The 16,463-nt window shown below is 39.0% G+C and overlaps 1 protein-coding gene across 1 annotated transcript in view; it reads left to right on the top strand.

Moving 5' to 3' along the window:
• Nucleotides 1-203: 203 nt before the first annotated feature.
• Nucleotides 204-16,463, top strand: part of ATAD5 (ATPase family AAA domain containing 5) — a gene marked incomplete in the record, with an annotated part of 853,119 nt that continues 836,859 nt past the window's right edge. Inside the window, 1 exon segment of the mRNA XM_044068042.1 lies at nucleotides 204-648. Coding sequence (XP_043923977.1) covers nucleotides 617-648 — 32 coding nt within the window.

Here is a 16,463-nt window from a genome sequence, read left to right on the forward strand (position 1 = left end):
TCTAAACTTTAAAAAAATGAAACAGTAATGTAATTAAAATAAGCACCAATTCATTGCTTAGTACATACAAATATAACAGCTGTTTACTTTTGGAGACATCCTGATGACGCGCGTATGTTCCTCTTCAATACCCTTTTTCTATTGGTAGAAAGCAGCAAAGCCTATAGAAGTTTTTTGTTTTTTTATTGGTTCATTTGGTTGTGTCAAAGTGCGACGGGTTTGGCGCCATTTCTGGTTAGATGGAAGTGTAACTAAAGGCGCTTCTTTTAAAACGTTTAATGTGGTTAGGAAATATTAATAAAGTTTTGCAATTTGGAAATAGGAATGAGAATATTATTGTCAGGTTCACTAAGAGTGGGGGGAGTTAAATGTCAACAGTAGTTTGGTTAGGGAACGCAGCGCATTGTCTGTACATTTTGTTAACTGTACTCCACTACAGTTTTGTGTAAATAGTCAACGATTTCTAAAATATTTTTGTTCTGTTTTGAACGTGTCATTGAGCTTGTCAGAAGACATGCACGTTGTGTATCTGTTATGTGGCTCTTTTCAGTATTCGCATTACAGTAGATGATACAGGAGACGTTAAAATGTGGTATGCTTCCATGGAAACCTTTTCATGAAATGTGGATTATTTCGTCTGAAAACTAAGTAAGTCTTCTGAAGTTACGTTTTCATTTGTATTGCATGGTGTCAGAGAATTGCTTTTTATTACATTTACTGGACTTTTTTTTTTTAATTGAATTCGATCGTTGATTGTACCCTTGTATCAAACAGTACTGTTTGTTTATACTATAATTTTGATATTTTTATTTGTGTTCTGTTTAAAATTCATTGTAGCGAGAGTTAAGCATGTATACAACGGAAATTAAGTTGCACAGTGTTGTTGTCATGTCCGTGAAACTCGCGCACCGAGAGTGTGATGGACGTTCATTTTATTGTGACCCTGGCTAAGATCTCCTGATCGCTTTGACCATAGTAGTTTGTTACAGATATTTCTGCTGTCATTGTTTATTTCTTCTTTTGTGATTATTGACAGCTGTTTAAATATGAAAACCTTCATACATATGTAAAAATGTTTGATCTAATCCAGCAATCTACACATTCTGATTTTATTATAGGCTTATTAGCATACTTTTTAAAAGACATGAATGTTTTGTGTTGTAAGGCATGTGGATGTCACTTTAAGCCCCTTGCTCTTGTTCCCATGTTAGGTCAGAACTATACAACGTGCATTTTTTTGTTTGCAGGTAATTTTGCAGACTCTTAAAAATGAAGGTTACAAGCAATAATGATTTTAATGTGGTTAACAATCAATATATATTTATATTATATTACGTGACAGTTCTGGCAATGTCAGCATTTTGTAAGGAAAAAAATTAGGTTACAAATGGCTGTGTACAATAGTTACAGAGATAAGAGAATGAAAGATGCAAGAGAAGGGTGAAGGTTCATAAGAATGGACAAATATGTAAATATGGTGATGTTTGTTATTGCCTTCTAATTCGATTCAGGTGTTCAAATATACTTGGGGGGTATTAAGGTTTATTAATTTAACCATGAGGAGCATCAAAAAAGACAAAAGGTATTTTACCACTTCACCCAACTGCAGCTTGATATTCTTTAGCTTGTGATTTTAAATTCATTTTCTAACCACCTGTCTAACTTTTTTGTTTATCCAGGTACTGTAATCCAGTAATATTGTGACTCAGCTGTTTGTGGGAAGTGGGTATATGTTGTTGAAGTAATTTGAATCCTTCTCTGTTATGGAGGTTACTTGTTCTGTATTGCTACAAATGTCTTGTATGCTTTGCAATATCCCTGCTAACAGAAAAGTGTCCTTTATGTCTTGTGTAAGTGTCCCACATTTTCGTCCTCCAGCCATTTATAAAGTTGCTTTTATAGGGGAAATCTGAACTGCCTGAAGTAAAATGCAAGTTGGTGTCTGGTTCTCTCTATTGGTCATAACTACTGCTATGTCATAACATGCCAAGAAAAGCTGCAACGTTGCTTCCTGTGTACTGTTTCAGCAAACTGTTTACTTGAACTGCATTCCAGCTGTTCTGTGTTTTTTGGAGTTTGTGATGGAGTGGATTATGTGAGCTGTTAATCCCTTGGGGGATCATAAGAACTGAATGAATAACAGCTATAGTAGAATTACTTTAAAGATGATGATTTTTTTTGTAAGACTGTAGCATCTGAGAAACTAATGTTGATGCTCCTATATAAAGCTGCTGATCATGTGTAGTTGTGACTTCTGTGGTGTTCTGCTCACCTGCTTGTGGGTTTTCTATAGGTATTCGAGTTTCCTCCTACATCTCAGAAGTAAGTTGGTTATCTGAGCACTGTAAATCATCCATTTTGCCCCTTCTCTTGTCAACTGTGTCATGGCTAATAAAAGTGAATACAGATGGATTTACTGACCTAGTCAATGGATGATGAGATCTAATAAATTTTAGGATACAAGTGCTTTGTTCTGTTGGGGGGTGTGCGCGTGCGTGTGTTTTTGTAAAGGTGTGACAATAAAAATGATTTATAAACTGTTTAAGTTTGAAAGGGGGAAAGGGGTACTGTTGAGGACTGTAGCTTTACTATTTATGATTTGTGAAGGCGCTATGCATGTTTAATTTGTTTTGAAAATTGTAAAATGTAGATTTGCAGTAATATGAAATTCTCATCATATTTAAACAGTTCATTTTATAGAACATGCATAGCATACACAACTGTGTATTATTTGAAGAATATAAATATTAACCTGAACACTGATGTCACCATATAAAAGCAATGGAATGTCTAGTGTATTTACAAAACTGTAAATACTAACATAAAGCATTTGATTCTTCAAGTTTACCAGATTATTGCAGTTGTCTGCTAGTTGACTGCAGGAATTATTTTTGTTTAATGAATGAGTTTGCTTTTGTTTACGGGGAAAGTATGACTGGGGAAGTATGACTGGGTCAGAACCCAAGAGGAAGCTGGGGTAAAGCTCTACATTCATAAGAATAGATGTCCTTACATTCACTGCTGCAGTATCCCTTATGAATGGGATTCCCTGCCGTGAAGCCCTCCGTCTGGCGGCCAATTTACAAAAGTGTACTGTTGCTTTAAGGTACGCTGAACATCACCTGTGCACTCCTTGCGTAAGGTAGGGTATAAAGGTGATGTTTTTTGTTAAACCATTTTTCTGTTTGTTGGCTTTTCTGTGCTTGCTCCTGTTTGCTGGAGTCCTCACAGTGGCAGATAAGTACCCAGTTGGGTTTTTGGTTACTTTTTCTGTTTGTTTTGTGCTGTTTGAGGTTAATGTCATCCAGGAAGGGTAAATGCCAGTGTGGGAGACTTGATTCCTCATAAAGACCACCACATTTTCTTTTGCCTTGGTGCTGCTCATGACCATACGTCTTGTTCAGTTTGTCAGGCATTTGTCCCCAAAACTCTTCATAGTAGGCTTTCTACCCTTTCCTTGTACCCGAGAACCAGCGACTTAAGTTTCTTGCTGTGGGTACTATGGATGGAACTTCCTGCCCTGAGGGTCTGCAGTCTGGGAAGAAAAAGGTGCATAAGGCTAGACCGGAATCTTCCGCTGTCCAGCCTCTGCCAGGAGTTTCTACAGAGTTTATTATGCGCCCGGAGGCTCACCCGGTTGTCAGATTCTTCTACTGCAGCTGGGTGAGGATCTGGCAGGCAGCATGTCCAACGAGGCTTTGCAGGCGTCCGTTTTGTGCATTCAGAGGGAACCACAGTTGACTGTTTCTGTGGGGTCTAGTGAAGTTCCACAGTTTCTCTTTAGGAAGAGGTTCCTACTGCAGTTGTGGAATGCTGTCCTGAGTCTGGGCCTTCTCAGGTTTCTATGACGGCTGTTCCTTTAAAAAAGAAACAGTAAACTTGACCGTATTTCTTCTGCTCCTAAGGATCCACAAATGTCAGGCCTTTACTCAGGGGTTATTTAATGCTTTACTGTCGTTGCAGCCTCAAGGGGTTTCAGTTCCTGCTCTTCCTTGGTCTGCCTCTTCCCCTAAAAGGCACAGAGAATTGTATTCTTCTGAGGTGGATTCTGATGAGGACTCCCTTGCTTATTCTACCCAGATCTCCTTTAGACTGCTGGTCTGAGGAGGAAGATTCTCATATTCTAGATAATCATTCTGAGGATATTTCCTTTGGGGATACAGTCTCTAAGGATGGAATTAAGTGGGATTGTGGCCACATTTTGGATAACGGGTACTATGAGTTACTGCAGATGGAATCTCCTAAACCTGCGGCCATTCCTCCTGCCTTGCCCGCTTTATTGAATGTTTTTTCCACTGCCTCTAAAGCGCCATATTCTCTTCCCCCTGCTCCCAGGAAGTCTGGTAGGTTTTATAGGGTGCCTGAAGATTGCTCCTTTTTGTTTAAATGTCCTGCTGCTGATCCCTCTGTGGTGTCTGTAGCCACTGATAAACCGTCCCAATTGCTTCCTTCGTCCAAGTTACTGTCTTCTGACAAGGTCAGTAGGACCATGGATAGGCTGGGTAAGAGTGTTTTATACTGCATCTACCCTAGCTTTTAGGGCCATTTAATTATTGGACCCATATCTCTAGGTATGTTGTGGCTCTTCTTTCTCAGGCTTGACAGGTTCTTTCTGATCTTCCAGACTTTGAGGGTACATTTTCTGCTCTTTCCTTGCTTGGGACTTCCTCTCAGGTAGTTTGTCATTCTATCCAATGTAGTTAGGATGCAGCAGATACCTCTGGTTTGGTTCTGAGGAGATATTCATGACTTCGGCTTCAACCTTTGCCTGATAGTATTAAGGCCAAGTTGCTGGATGTTCCTCTGGATAATTTGTGAAGAGGCTGCTGGTTTATTTAAGTCCTTTTAGGACAAGGGAAGGCTTTACAGGAGCGTAAACATGTCTTTGTTTCTCCTGTGCCTATATTTCAGTGGAACTGTCTTCTTTCTCTGTTTCCTGGCATTTTCAGTTCTGTGCTTTGCCCTTTGGTATTTCTACTGCCCAAGGGTGTTCATCAAATGCCTCCCTCCTGTGATTGCCTTTTGCAGGCTTCAAGGGATACAAATCTTTCCTTATTTGGATGACCTGCTGATTCAGGCGCCTTCTCCAGAGGTCCTTTTGCAAAGTCTTCATTTTATAATTTTTCTTCTTCAGACCCTGGGGTTCACAATAAACTTAGTCTTCCCTGACTCAGGATCTCCGGATCATGTCTTTCTGGGTTGCAGCTTTCAAACTGTGTCGATGCTGGCATCCCTGCCTCCTCCAAAGGCATTGACTCTCCTTTCTTTCAAACTCTTCTTCCCCTGGCCTCCATTTCTGTTAGGGAGTTTCTGAGAGCTCTGGGGTTCATGGCTTCCACCATTCCGATGCTTCCTCTGGCCAAACTCCACACGAGGAAGTTCCAGTGGTTTCTGAAGTTGGTGTGGCTTCAGCATGTGCATCCTCTAGACTTTCCTGTTCCTCTTCTCCCATGTCTCAAGAAAGAACTTCTGTGGTGGGTTCAGCAGTTGTCGATGAATCCAGAGCTCCCTTTTCAGCCTCCATTTCCCTATCAGGATCTGTTCACAGACTCTTCAGATGTGGGTTGGGGAGCAACGTTTGATTCACTGAGAGTTCAGGGGAGTGTGGTCGCCTTGTCAGCGGAAGGAACACATCAACATCAAAGAGATGAGGGCTGTTATACTGGCTCTTCAGGCCTTTCATACTCTCTTTATTGCAGGGCCTCTCAAGGTATTTGCAGACAATACCACAGTCCTGTGGTATATCAACAAACAGGAAGGGTATGAGATCCTACCTTTCTTTGCCGGCTGGCACTTCTGGTATGGGATCTGGCTATCCAGTATCGTGTGACTCTTCAGGCAGTTTACATTCTTTCAAATTGGAATGTCGTGGCAGACTATCTGAGCAGTTCCTTCACTCAATCCCACGAATGGATGCTCACAGGGATGTGTTTCTGAACATTGTTCACCAGTGGCGTACTCCTCAAGTGGATCTCTGCCTTCCCGCTGAACAGACAACTTCCTCTGTTTTGAGCCAGTCACAGATCCACTGGTATGGAAGGTGGACGCCCTCTCATTTTCTTGGAAGGGGATGTTTCTTTATGCAGTCCCTCCCTTTCCTCTCATTTCAAGAGTCCTGTTCAAGATTCAATAGAATGCTCCCAAAATCTTGTTGGGGACTCCCTTTTGGCCGCGACAGCACTGGTTCCCTCGATTTCTGCATCTATCTAGTCAGGGGCAATCATCACAAGTTACCTCTCAGGGTGGATCTCCTCACACAAGATGAGGGGTCTCTCATCCATCCCCACCTGTCCATGCTTCAACTGACACTGTGGGTGATAGGGTTTTGATTCCTCGTAGACATCTTTTTTGAGGACGTGCTGCAGGTCCTGCAGGAGACCAGGAAATGTACTGCTAGTAAATCCTATTTAGCTGAATGGAAGAGGTTTGCTATTTGGTGTCATTCTCCTGACCTGGACCCACTTTCTGTGGATGTTCCTTTTGTTTCTTATTTGTGTGAGTTGCTCAGTGCTGGTTTGGCCTATTCTTGTATTAAGGCCCACTTCTTGGCTCTCTCTGCTCGTCTGCCTTTCTCACCCATGAGCTTCTAGATTTGAGGCTAAGCAATTTCTTAAAGGCGTCCTTAATATTAGACTTCCCAGAAAGCCTGTTCCTTCTCCCTGGGATCTTAATTTTGTTCTGGATAAATTGAGTCAGTCAGGCTCCTGTTGAGCTTGCCGTTTCAGCTTCCTTGCAACATTGTTCTTGGAAGATGGTTCTTTTGTTGGCTCTTACTTCTGCCAGATGGCTGAGTTGCAAGCCCTTATGGCTTGTCCACCTTTTCTGATATTTCGTGAGGACAGAGTCTCCTTGTGTACTTGTCCTCCTTTCATGCCCAAGGTGTTTAATGAGTTGTCACTTAATCACTCTGTTCATTTGCCTGCTTTTTTTTCCCTCTCCGCAATCTGACCATGAGATGGTGCTGCATATCTTAGATGTAGATAGCTCAGATTTTATTTGGATAAAACTAAAGCTGTCAAAGTCTGACCAATTATTTTGTTTCCGTTCATCCTAAGTCTTTAGGAGCCAAATATTTCCACTTGGATTTCAAAGGCTATTTCTTTTTGTTACACTTTTCATGGCGTGAGCCTTCATTCTTTAAAGGCTCATTCCACTAGAGTTGTGGCTTCTTCTGGTGCCTTTTTTTTTCCAAAGGCTTAGATGCTAATTCTATTCTTGAAGCTGCTACCTGGACTTCTGTGCATACCTTTACCCAACATTACCAGTTGGATGGTATCTCCAGAGCTAGGGCTGGGTTTGCTGCTGCCATTCTTCATGGCTTCCTGGAGGGCTCTGCTGCTTCCTCCTCCCAGGTTTCTTCTTGAGCTTTTGCACTCTCTCATTGTAAGGACAAATGCAGTGGTGAATGTAAGGACATAGTACATTTGTGTAAAATCTTACCGTAACGGTCAATGTCCTTGCCTTCACCACTGCAGTATTCACTCCCTCCCTCTGTCCCCCCTGGTCTTTTTCCCTTCCTGGCTGTGCAAATTCTCCTTTGTTTTCCTTGTTCTGAGGATGGTATGCCTGAACGTCACCTTTATGCCTATCTTATGCAAGGAGTACGCAGGTGATGTTCAATGTACCTTAAAGCAATGGTAGACTTTTGTAAACTGGCTGAACGGAGGGCTTCATGGCAGGGAATCCCATTTGTAAGGAATACTGCATCGATAAAGGCAAGGACATCTACTGTTGTGGTTTAAATTTTACACAACTGTACTTTTACAAAGAAAATAGAAAGTAGCTGCTGTGCGGTAGTGCAACCAAAATAAGGAGAGCATGTGCTACACAGTAATGTAAACAATTTGGATATTATAACAAGAAGGAAAACTAACTTTGTTAAATGCATAAATATTCAAAAATCATTAGGACTTTTGGTAATCTGGACAATATAACACATTTTTGGATTGCTCAAGTCACAGTGATGTACAGTAGGCAGGAGTTTGAAGATTATGGTGATGGCCGAAGATGTTTCGTGTCTTTGGAGAGAACACCTTAGTACACGGATTTTTGTCCATTGGCATGTTTTAGGGCTATATCGTGTTTATCTTGGGAGTGCACTTTTGCAGGTTAATTTCCGAGAGTAAGTGCATGAACGTAGCCAGTTGTTTGCTAAATGTCTTTTTTAGGTTGACCTTAAAGGAGTGTAGATGATTTAGCTATTTAATGTCAGGGGAACAAAGTTGTTGTTCTGCAGCTTGGGAACATGCATTAAGAATAGTGCATTTGTATATAATTTTTGTGGATTTATGTACAGTGGCAATATTGGGTTTTTTTTTTTTTTTTTTTTTTTATTTGGAAGGTTTTTCCACAGCTTAGAAACATATATCAAAAGGAATGCATCTCGCATTTTTTGTTTTTTTTTCAGATTAATGTACAATGGCAAGTTTTTGTTGGGATTCAAATTCTCTGTTTCTCTGTAAAGTACCACTGTATTAATTTGTCTAGGGTTTGAATTCTGGATGTCTGGTACAGTATTTTGTGGGCTCTTAGTTGCTTCTAGGTACACGTCTTTGTAGTTCAAGCCAGCTCAGAGTTATGTGGGATATGATGGATTTTTGTTTGGGGGAACAGGTGATAGAATTTTTAGTTGTGAAGTTTTGAAGATATGAGACGCGCAGACAAATATAAGTAGTTACTGGGTGTTTGCATTGAGTACATGAGCCTTAACTGTAAGGAAATATAAGAAACCTGCAATGTGTGTCCAGCTTTCTGTGTTTATTTTTTCATATGACTGTATATGCTGATATCAGATCTGCAAGACTGGCTTTGTTTTCCATTTGAAGACGTAATAACTTTGGTCCTGTCTCTGGTGAGTGTGAGTTTGGTACACAGTATAAACTTTTTGTTTTGTTATGGTTTAGTAGGGGTTAGATGTAGACTTGATTAACTGTGTTTTAATATGAGGGGCCTTGACTGGAACTCTGTTAACGCCTGTTTGCACTGATAAGTATGTGGAGTATATGTTTTGCCATTTAACACACAGACCTCTGCCAGGGAGGTAGCTAGTAAACCATTATACGTTCTGTTTTGGTATTTGGTATTAAGTAGTAATGATGATGGTGTTGTGGTAAGGCTGGTAGCCATGTTGAATGGGAGATTTTTGAAGGAGGCATTTCAGTAAACTGCAAATTAATGTATCTTTTGTGAATTTTCGAACAAAATGAGGAACTTGCAGTAGTCTTTATTTTGAGTAATTCTAGTGAGGTGCCACCTTTCTTTAGAGGAATTATGGATGACCTTTTTCCATATGAAGTGTATATGTGACTGTTGAGTATTGATATTGGATATGCTAGAGCATCTGTTCAAAGTTTAAGTATGAGTTTTTGATGGTTTTGAGTAGGGATGATGTCAAGGATGAAAGCTTGAGAGATTGTTTGTGGATGGTGGTTTTGGTGGGAGACTATTATGGTTAAGTATAGATTTAGTGCTTATGTAGAGCTTATTGAATTTACAAGTAGTGGTGGAATTGGATGTGTTTGGTAATTGGAGGCTGGATCATTTTTGATATAGTGCTTTATAGGCAAGTACTATGCTAGCTGTCCCTGATGGCCATTTTAAGTATAGCCAGTTTTCCTTTTTATGCTCGAACTTATCCTATTTGGTTGGGGTTTGGTCTTACTCCTCCAACGGTTGATAATTGTATGTTGCTCTTAATGAGAATAACTGGGATCATACCATAGATAATTTGAGGGAACCCATGCATAGGATAAAGCATTTAGGACCTCCTCCTCCTGTCCGTTAGTAGTACAGGTGTCAGTCTTGTGGTAAATTGTCTGTTTCCCATCTATACATCCAAGCTACAATTGAACATGGACAGGGTGAACATTTTTATGGGGATACTGTTCCAGAATAGCTGTATCCTCTTGTGATATACACCTGTCCCTCTAAACCATTCTGTTGAATCTGCAGAAGAGGTTTGGGTTCCTAGACAGAGTATTTCTGGATGCCATTTGACTTTATGTGCAGTAAATCCATGGATACTGGGTTGGATGATGTCTTGTATGCTAGATGTAGGTAATTTCTTGGCAGTCTGTCGGATACTGAGTGTAGTGACAGGGCTTTGAGTCAGTCCATGTAGGACATGTTGTTTAGGTCTTGTATCCTTTTAGTAAGGTATCTCTGTGGGTGTTCCAGATGTTTCATGTAATCAGACAGATATATGCCAGTGAGGGCATTGTATTCGATGACTGGCCTAATGAAGGCTGAGTATAGGGGGTCAATGACAGCCTTAGATCTAGACATAATCGCTGTTTATAAGCTGTGCAGTATAGGACTTATTTACAACAATGACCACATGTTGCTCAGAAGTTGTCATTGTTCACACAAGTTCCCAAATCCCAAAAAACTAGGGTGTGTCTGTGTGGTATTTACAGTGTTTTGTTTTATACTGTATGGTATCCCTGAGAAGAGGTTGCAGACTCTTTTTCCTATGCTTTATCTCTGGTTCTTATCAGCTGCTTTGTGTTTTTTGTTGGCTGAGGTGCAGCTTTCATCTTTGTTCTAGATGGCATGGTGATCAATTGTATAGGAGTACCCATGCTTGGGTTATTTTATCAGGCGGAGCTGTTAAGATCCAGTTTAGGATGATTGCTTTACAGTGAGGTTTGTTAAGCCATATTGGAATAGCTATAAGATGTGTTAAATCAAAAAGATTTATGCCAAGAGAGTTGGTTTTAATTCCAGTCTATACTAACATTGTGTAGGATGATAAGTTTTTTATTTTTTTTATTGACCCAAGCAAAATATTGTCAAGAATGGTAACATCATGTAGTGGTGTGATGCGGAGTCCTAAGATGAGTACGTTTTGTGAGGGTTTAGCTTGAGAGTACATAAAAGAATTGCTACCTTGCCAGACTGAGGTGTGAGTTTTGGATACATTGATACTTCGAGCGTGAGTGGTCAGAATGGCTGATTTTCTGTTTACCCTAAATATGTTGTATCCAGGTGGAAGAATTTCATCATCCTTAATATGTGGTTTTAACCAGGCATTGGTTATAGTTAGCATTATCTATCTGGGAATCCAAGTCAGAATTTTTTTTTAGAGTTACTACTTGTCTTTAAATTGTATAGTTTGAATTATGGTTTGATGCATTGAAGTGGGTTGAGATGTGTTGATGCATTGAAGTGGGTTGAGATGTGAAATTGGGAGAGTCTGTTTTGCTGTCAGTAAAAATGGTGGTGTAGGGCCTAGTTTGGACTGGATATCTTTGCTCTGGTATGTTTTTTATTATTACACACTAAGCATAGGTACTGTGGTGGTGGTGCTGTGGTAGCGCTGTCTCCTCACAGTAAGACGTTGTCCCGTTCGATTCTCAGCTGGAGTGTCTTCTGTCTGGAGGCATATGTGAATGGGCGTACCTTCATTGAAGGTTGTGCATCAGGGCTGGCAACTCGGCATGTAAAAATCTACTGCCAATCATTAGCGGACCGGAGTTCCTCTGTGGCGACCCCTAACTGGGAAAAGCCGAAAGACACAACAACACACTTAAGCATAAGTATGTTAAACTTGTAGTTGAACTGGAAGGTGTTACTCCTGGTCCTGTTTGTGTTGGCATTTTAAGATTTTGTAGTGGATATAATAGATGAGGTTAGCTTAGGGTTGATTTATGTTTGAGTTGTTCTGTGTGGGTGGTGGGTGTTAAGGTATGAGTTTGAGAGGAGACTATGAAGTGATGTTAGCTAATAGGGAGAAGTAAAATATGAAAAATGATAATTTTTCTTATGCATTTAAGAGAGGATGCAACGATTTGTGTTGTCTCCTCACAGCAAGAGTTTCTCCGGTTCAATTCTCATCTGGCGTGCCTTCTGTGTGGAGATTGCATGTCCTCCCTCCGTTCATGTGGATTTCCTCCAGGTGCTCTGCTTTCCTTCCATGTTACAAAGATATGTCTGGAGGATTCTCCCTGGGCCTCCACTGAAAATTGGCTCATTCTAAGTCGGACTTTCCCGGTAAACAAAGGTTAAATCAATAAATTTAAATAGTTGCACTTATTAATTTCCTATTGAAGTTTGTAGAGTAAAGTTATAGGAAGAGGTATTGAAATGCTTAGGTAATAGGATGTGGTGATCGATGGTCTGGGAGTGTGTAGTTGCAGAAGCTGTGGGAGTGGTCAAATTCTGTAAATGTTGAGAATGAGGATGGGTGACGATAAGGGCTGGGTTGGTGGGCAAAGCGAAGTAGAGTGTAGCTTGATGAGCCATGCTCTTGTGGTGTATCCTGCAATGAGTGTAAATACATTTCAAAACCTAATTTTGTTTGACTCTGGGTAAACACATTTTTTGGCTTGTGTTTTCTAAAACAGTCCGCTTCCAAGGAAATCATACAGTATGTGTAAGAGGAGTGCATCACACCCTTGTTACCTCAGTAGGTGTGAGGTTCCAAGCAGATTAAGTAAAGCAGACACCCTGAGAATTGGTCAAGCCAGAGTACTGGTGCACAAAGTGTTGATAATGGAGTGGGTCCACCTTCATTCAGCAGTTGTTGGTAGTGGTACAAAATGTGTGCAATCTGACAACACACTCTGTCTGTACATCATTAATTGCAGGTGCACTTTCTTTTTCTGCATGACCTTTAGTTGTGCACCTGTAACTGTGGGGAGTAGATGTAATTTAATTCTTTTCTGAAAGAAAAAAACAATTTGCAAATTTAGGATTAGTTTAAGAAATGCATACAGTACTTTTATATTCTAGTTGTGCTTGTACACTTAAAGGAGAATCACACCCAGAGACTCAAAAAAAAAAAACAAAAAAAAAAAACATGTTTATTTCATCATGGTTTGGTGTTTCCTACATTTTAACACCACTCTGGGACTATTTACAGGTTGTTAAATATTTTTATACATAATTTCTGAGTCTGACCACATGGAGTCTAGCATCTTGAAGTAATTCTGATTGTTTAGTCTTCCTCTAGGTATCCCACAATGCAGTGCTCGTCTGTAATTATGCAGGTCTCTTTCTTCCTAAAACTCCTGTCACTGCATTGATTTTATGTGCGTACACTGCTGTCTTTCAGTCATTTTTAAGTAACATTTCATTCTGTTCAATGACTACTTAAAACACAAAGCATGCAAATTTGTGAAGCCTGAATTGTACTACTTTGACTCGTCTTCCATCCCCCTTCAAACCTAACTTCCCTAGCTGTCAAAGTGCTAAGGGTAATTTGATCTGTTACCTGCTGTGACAGCTCACAGCAGGAGACTTGACTCGTGTACTGTTTCCTTGTTCTAACCTTTTACTTTCTGTATGGGTAGGGGAAGGACCAGAGAGCTGTGGCATCACAGCATGGGTGGGTTTTTGGAATGGTCATGGTGATGTCAGTTTGGGGAGTGAATTGGCCAGAAAACTACCCGTATTCAGTGGCCTTGATGACATAAATGAATTGGAGACTTTTTTTTCAGGGCGGGATAAAAGTTTTTTGAACCATCACAGTACAGTAAGGTGCTGTTCTAGTGGAGAGAAACAGTCAAATTAAAATATTTTAAATGCTGTGTTTATTCATAAGGACAATAAATACGGAGAGGACAGAAGTTGAGCATTTAATAATAGAATCCAGTTGTCCTTTTATATGTCCAGCTAATTTATTCTGTGTGCCTTATTGTGTCATAACAGCTTTCAGCATTGCTTTTGCACTATCTTGGTGTTCTCATAGCATTAAGTATGGTGATTGCCTGCAGCTTCTGCATAAGGTCGGATACATTTTACAAAATGTATTCTACTGCATCTGTGGAACACTCCTTAAAACATGAGAAATGCTTGGAATTACAAATCTGAATTTTATTGATATGTGAGGAACAAAAATACTGTACAAAAAGCTGGTCAATTTTCAAAGCGTGCTCTGCTTCTATAACTAATAAGAGTAATAATTAGCTTCTATAACTAATAGGAACAGTGGGGTCTATATTAACCTTTAATGGTAGTCTGCATTTAGGACCTTTAAAAATATTCCTGCTGTCTAATGGGGATTTACAGTGTAGTGGGAAAGTGTACATGTAATTTAAAAGCTATCTTCCTGGAAGATGATAGGCAAAGGGAATCTCCTTTGAAGATATGTAATGTACTTGGAATAAGACAGAATTGGGTCCTGCATTATGGTACAGTTGTGAATGTTTAGTGAAATGGAATTTTGCAGTTGGTTCCCAGTAGATGGGTTACTTGGTTATGGTGATGGGGTTTCTTAAAGTAGGTAGTTGTTGCACACCACAAGTAGTGGTTTCATACTGGTTCACTGGGTATGCATATTGCAGAGTTGCTCTGACTTCATGTTCATTTTATATTGGGGTACCATGTGCTAAATGACATGGGTGTTCTTGGTGTGGGATACTGTGCTACTGCTTTTAGGAGTTCACAATATTATTTTGACTGCATTTTACTTCACCGAGATCAGTTCATAATTAGTATTAAGCACTTGCAGTATCTAAGCTGTCAGTGTTTTATGACTAGTCGGTATACTTACAATATGTGCAGCATTTTCTGTTCACTACTCGACGTATTCACGCAGTAAGCAGTGATTCCAGTATACAGTGGTAGTCTGCCATGTGCTGTAATATGTAGCATCCAGCACTTTACAGTAAGTATGCTTCAACTGTGTACACCTTCCAGAGGCTGCTATCTATAATGTTCTAAATATAACCAGCATTTTTTTTTTAATTTCTGAATGCACTGTATATTATGTTGCATTAGGATTCAAGAGTATAGAACATCATGTTTTCAAACTCTAAAGGTCAGTTACATACAGCTATTCATATGTGCTTAAACAGATGATAAAACATGATTATTAGATAAACACTTTTATAGTCAACCATATTTGGAGAACCTAAAGCGAGTTTTTACTTTTTATACCTGTGATTGCAGTGAAGGTGGTTGGGGGAGTAGGACTATGAAGAGAGAAGGGATGTTTTGTTTCTCAGTGGGTATCTCTATTGGTCATGAAACATCCTACTAAATATGATTCATGACCTGGGATCATTAAGTACATTTGACTATTCCCACTGGTAAATCAAGCAGAACATCTATGGTTCCAGGGGAAAAAAAAACTATTAGTGAAGGAGTGTGTCCCATCCTGAGAGTAGGTATATTTCAGACTCTAATTTGTTTTGGAAAATGTGTCAAGGGTTTACCTTAAGGCTACCAGCTTCCTAGGAAATTGTGCAGTATGTGGAAGAGGGGTGTTAACTTGAGTCACACTCTTGTAAGTTACTGGGTGTTAGGAGCCAAGTATATTAAGGCAGATAACCTAAGAATGGACTGAGACACTGAGTGCTGGCATACACATTGGAGTCTCACTGTTGTACTGTAGAGAGCTGCGTTCATGCAGCATTAGATGTTAGGGGTACAAAGTGTTCAGGCAGTAGACTTTGCAAGGGTGACTGCACGTGCAGTTAGTAATGTGACTGCAGTGTTCCACTTTGGATACATTCTGTGTTTAAACTTGGGGAAAAAAACATGCTAATCAAGTATATCATATATATGGATTATCTTGTTTTAGATTCTTGTATCCTTAACTTGCTTATTAAGAATGTATTTTATTGACTTTGCCTACTCTGACAGTTTAACACATCAAAAAAACAAAAGATAAGCGATGCTCCACACCGTAAAACTTGACTAAACGATTTATTTAAGACTATGATAGCAACAAAACAACAAACAGAAATACAGAGGACAAGCGCTTTCAGCTATTAAAGCCTTCTTCAGATCCACAATCAAAAACCACTTTAACATAATATAAAGCGCTTCTATCAGCCAATGACAAATAATATGTAAATATTATGTTTTAGCCTATTATGTTTTAGGCTAACCAATGAAGGTGCTTATACGAGCAACTTTATCATCCAATGTACTTGATTATTCTAATGAACTTTACCTAACCAATAAAGGTAAAGATGTAAATCAGACTTCACTTTCCCAAATATCATTCGCTTAAGCTAGCTAATAGAAGTAAAAATATAAATCCAACTTCTCTTCTGTATGGATCGATAGTTCACATCAAATTTATGTAAGAAACTACTTGCCAATATCATTTTCTAATACTTTGGTAGTTAAAATATCTATAATATGCAAAATTCACTTTGTGTGTGTGTATGTATATATATATATATATATATATATATATATATATATATATATATATATATATATATATACACACACACACATTTTAAATATATATATATATATATATATACATACACAATTATATATATATATATATATATATATATATATATAAGTGTGTGTGTGTATATATATATATTTAAAATGTGTGTGTGTATATATATATATATATACATATATATATATATATATATATATATATATATATACATATATATGTAATGTGTGTGTAATATATATTACACACATCGCCATATACATATATATATATATATATATATATATATATATATAGTGTGTGTGTATATATA

This window comes from Protopterus annectens, chromosome 4.part0 (genome assembly GCF_019279795.1).
Source record: "Protopterus annectens isolate FY-2018-M chromosome 4.part0, PAN1.0, whole genome shotgun sequence".
Classification (NCBI taxonomy): Eukaryota; Metazoa; Chordata; order Ceratodontiformes; family Protopteridae; genus Protopterus; species Protopterus annectens.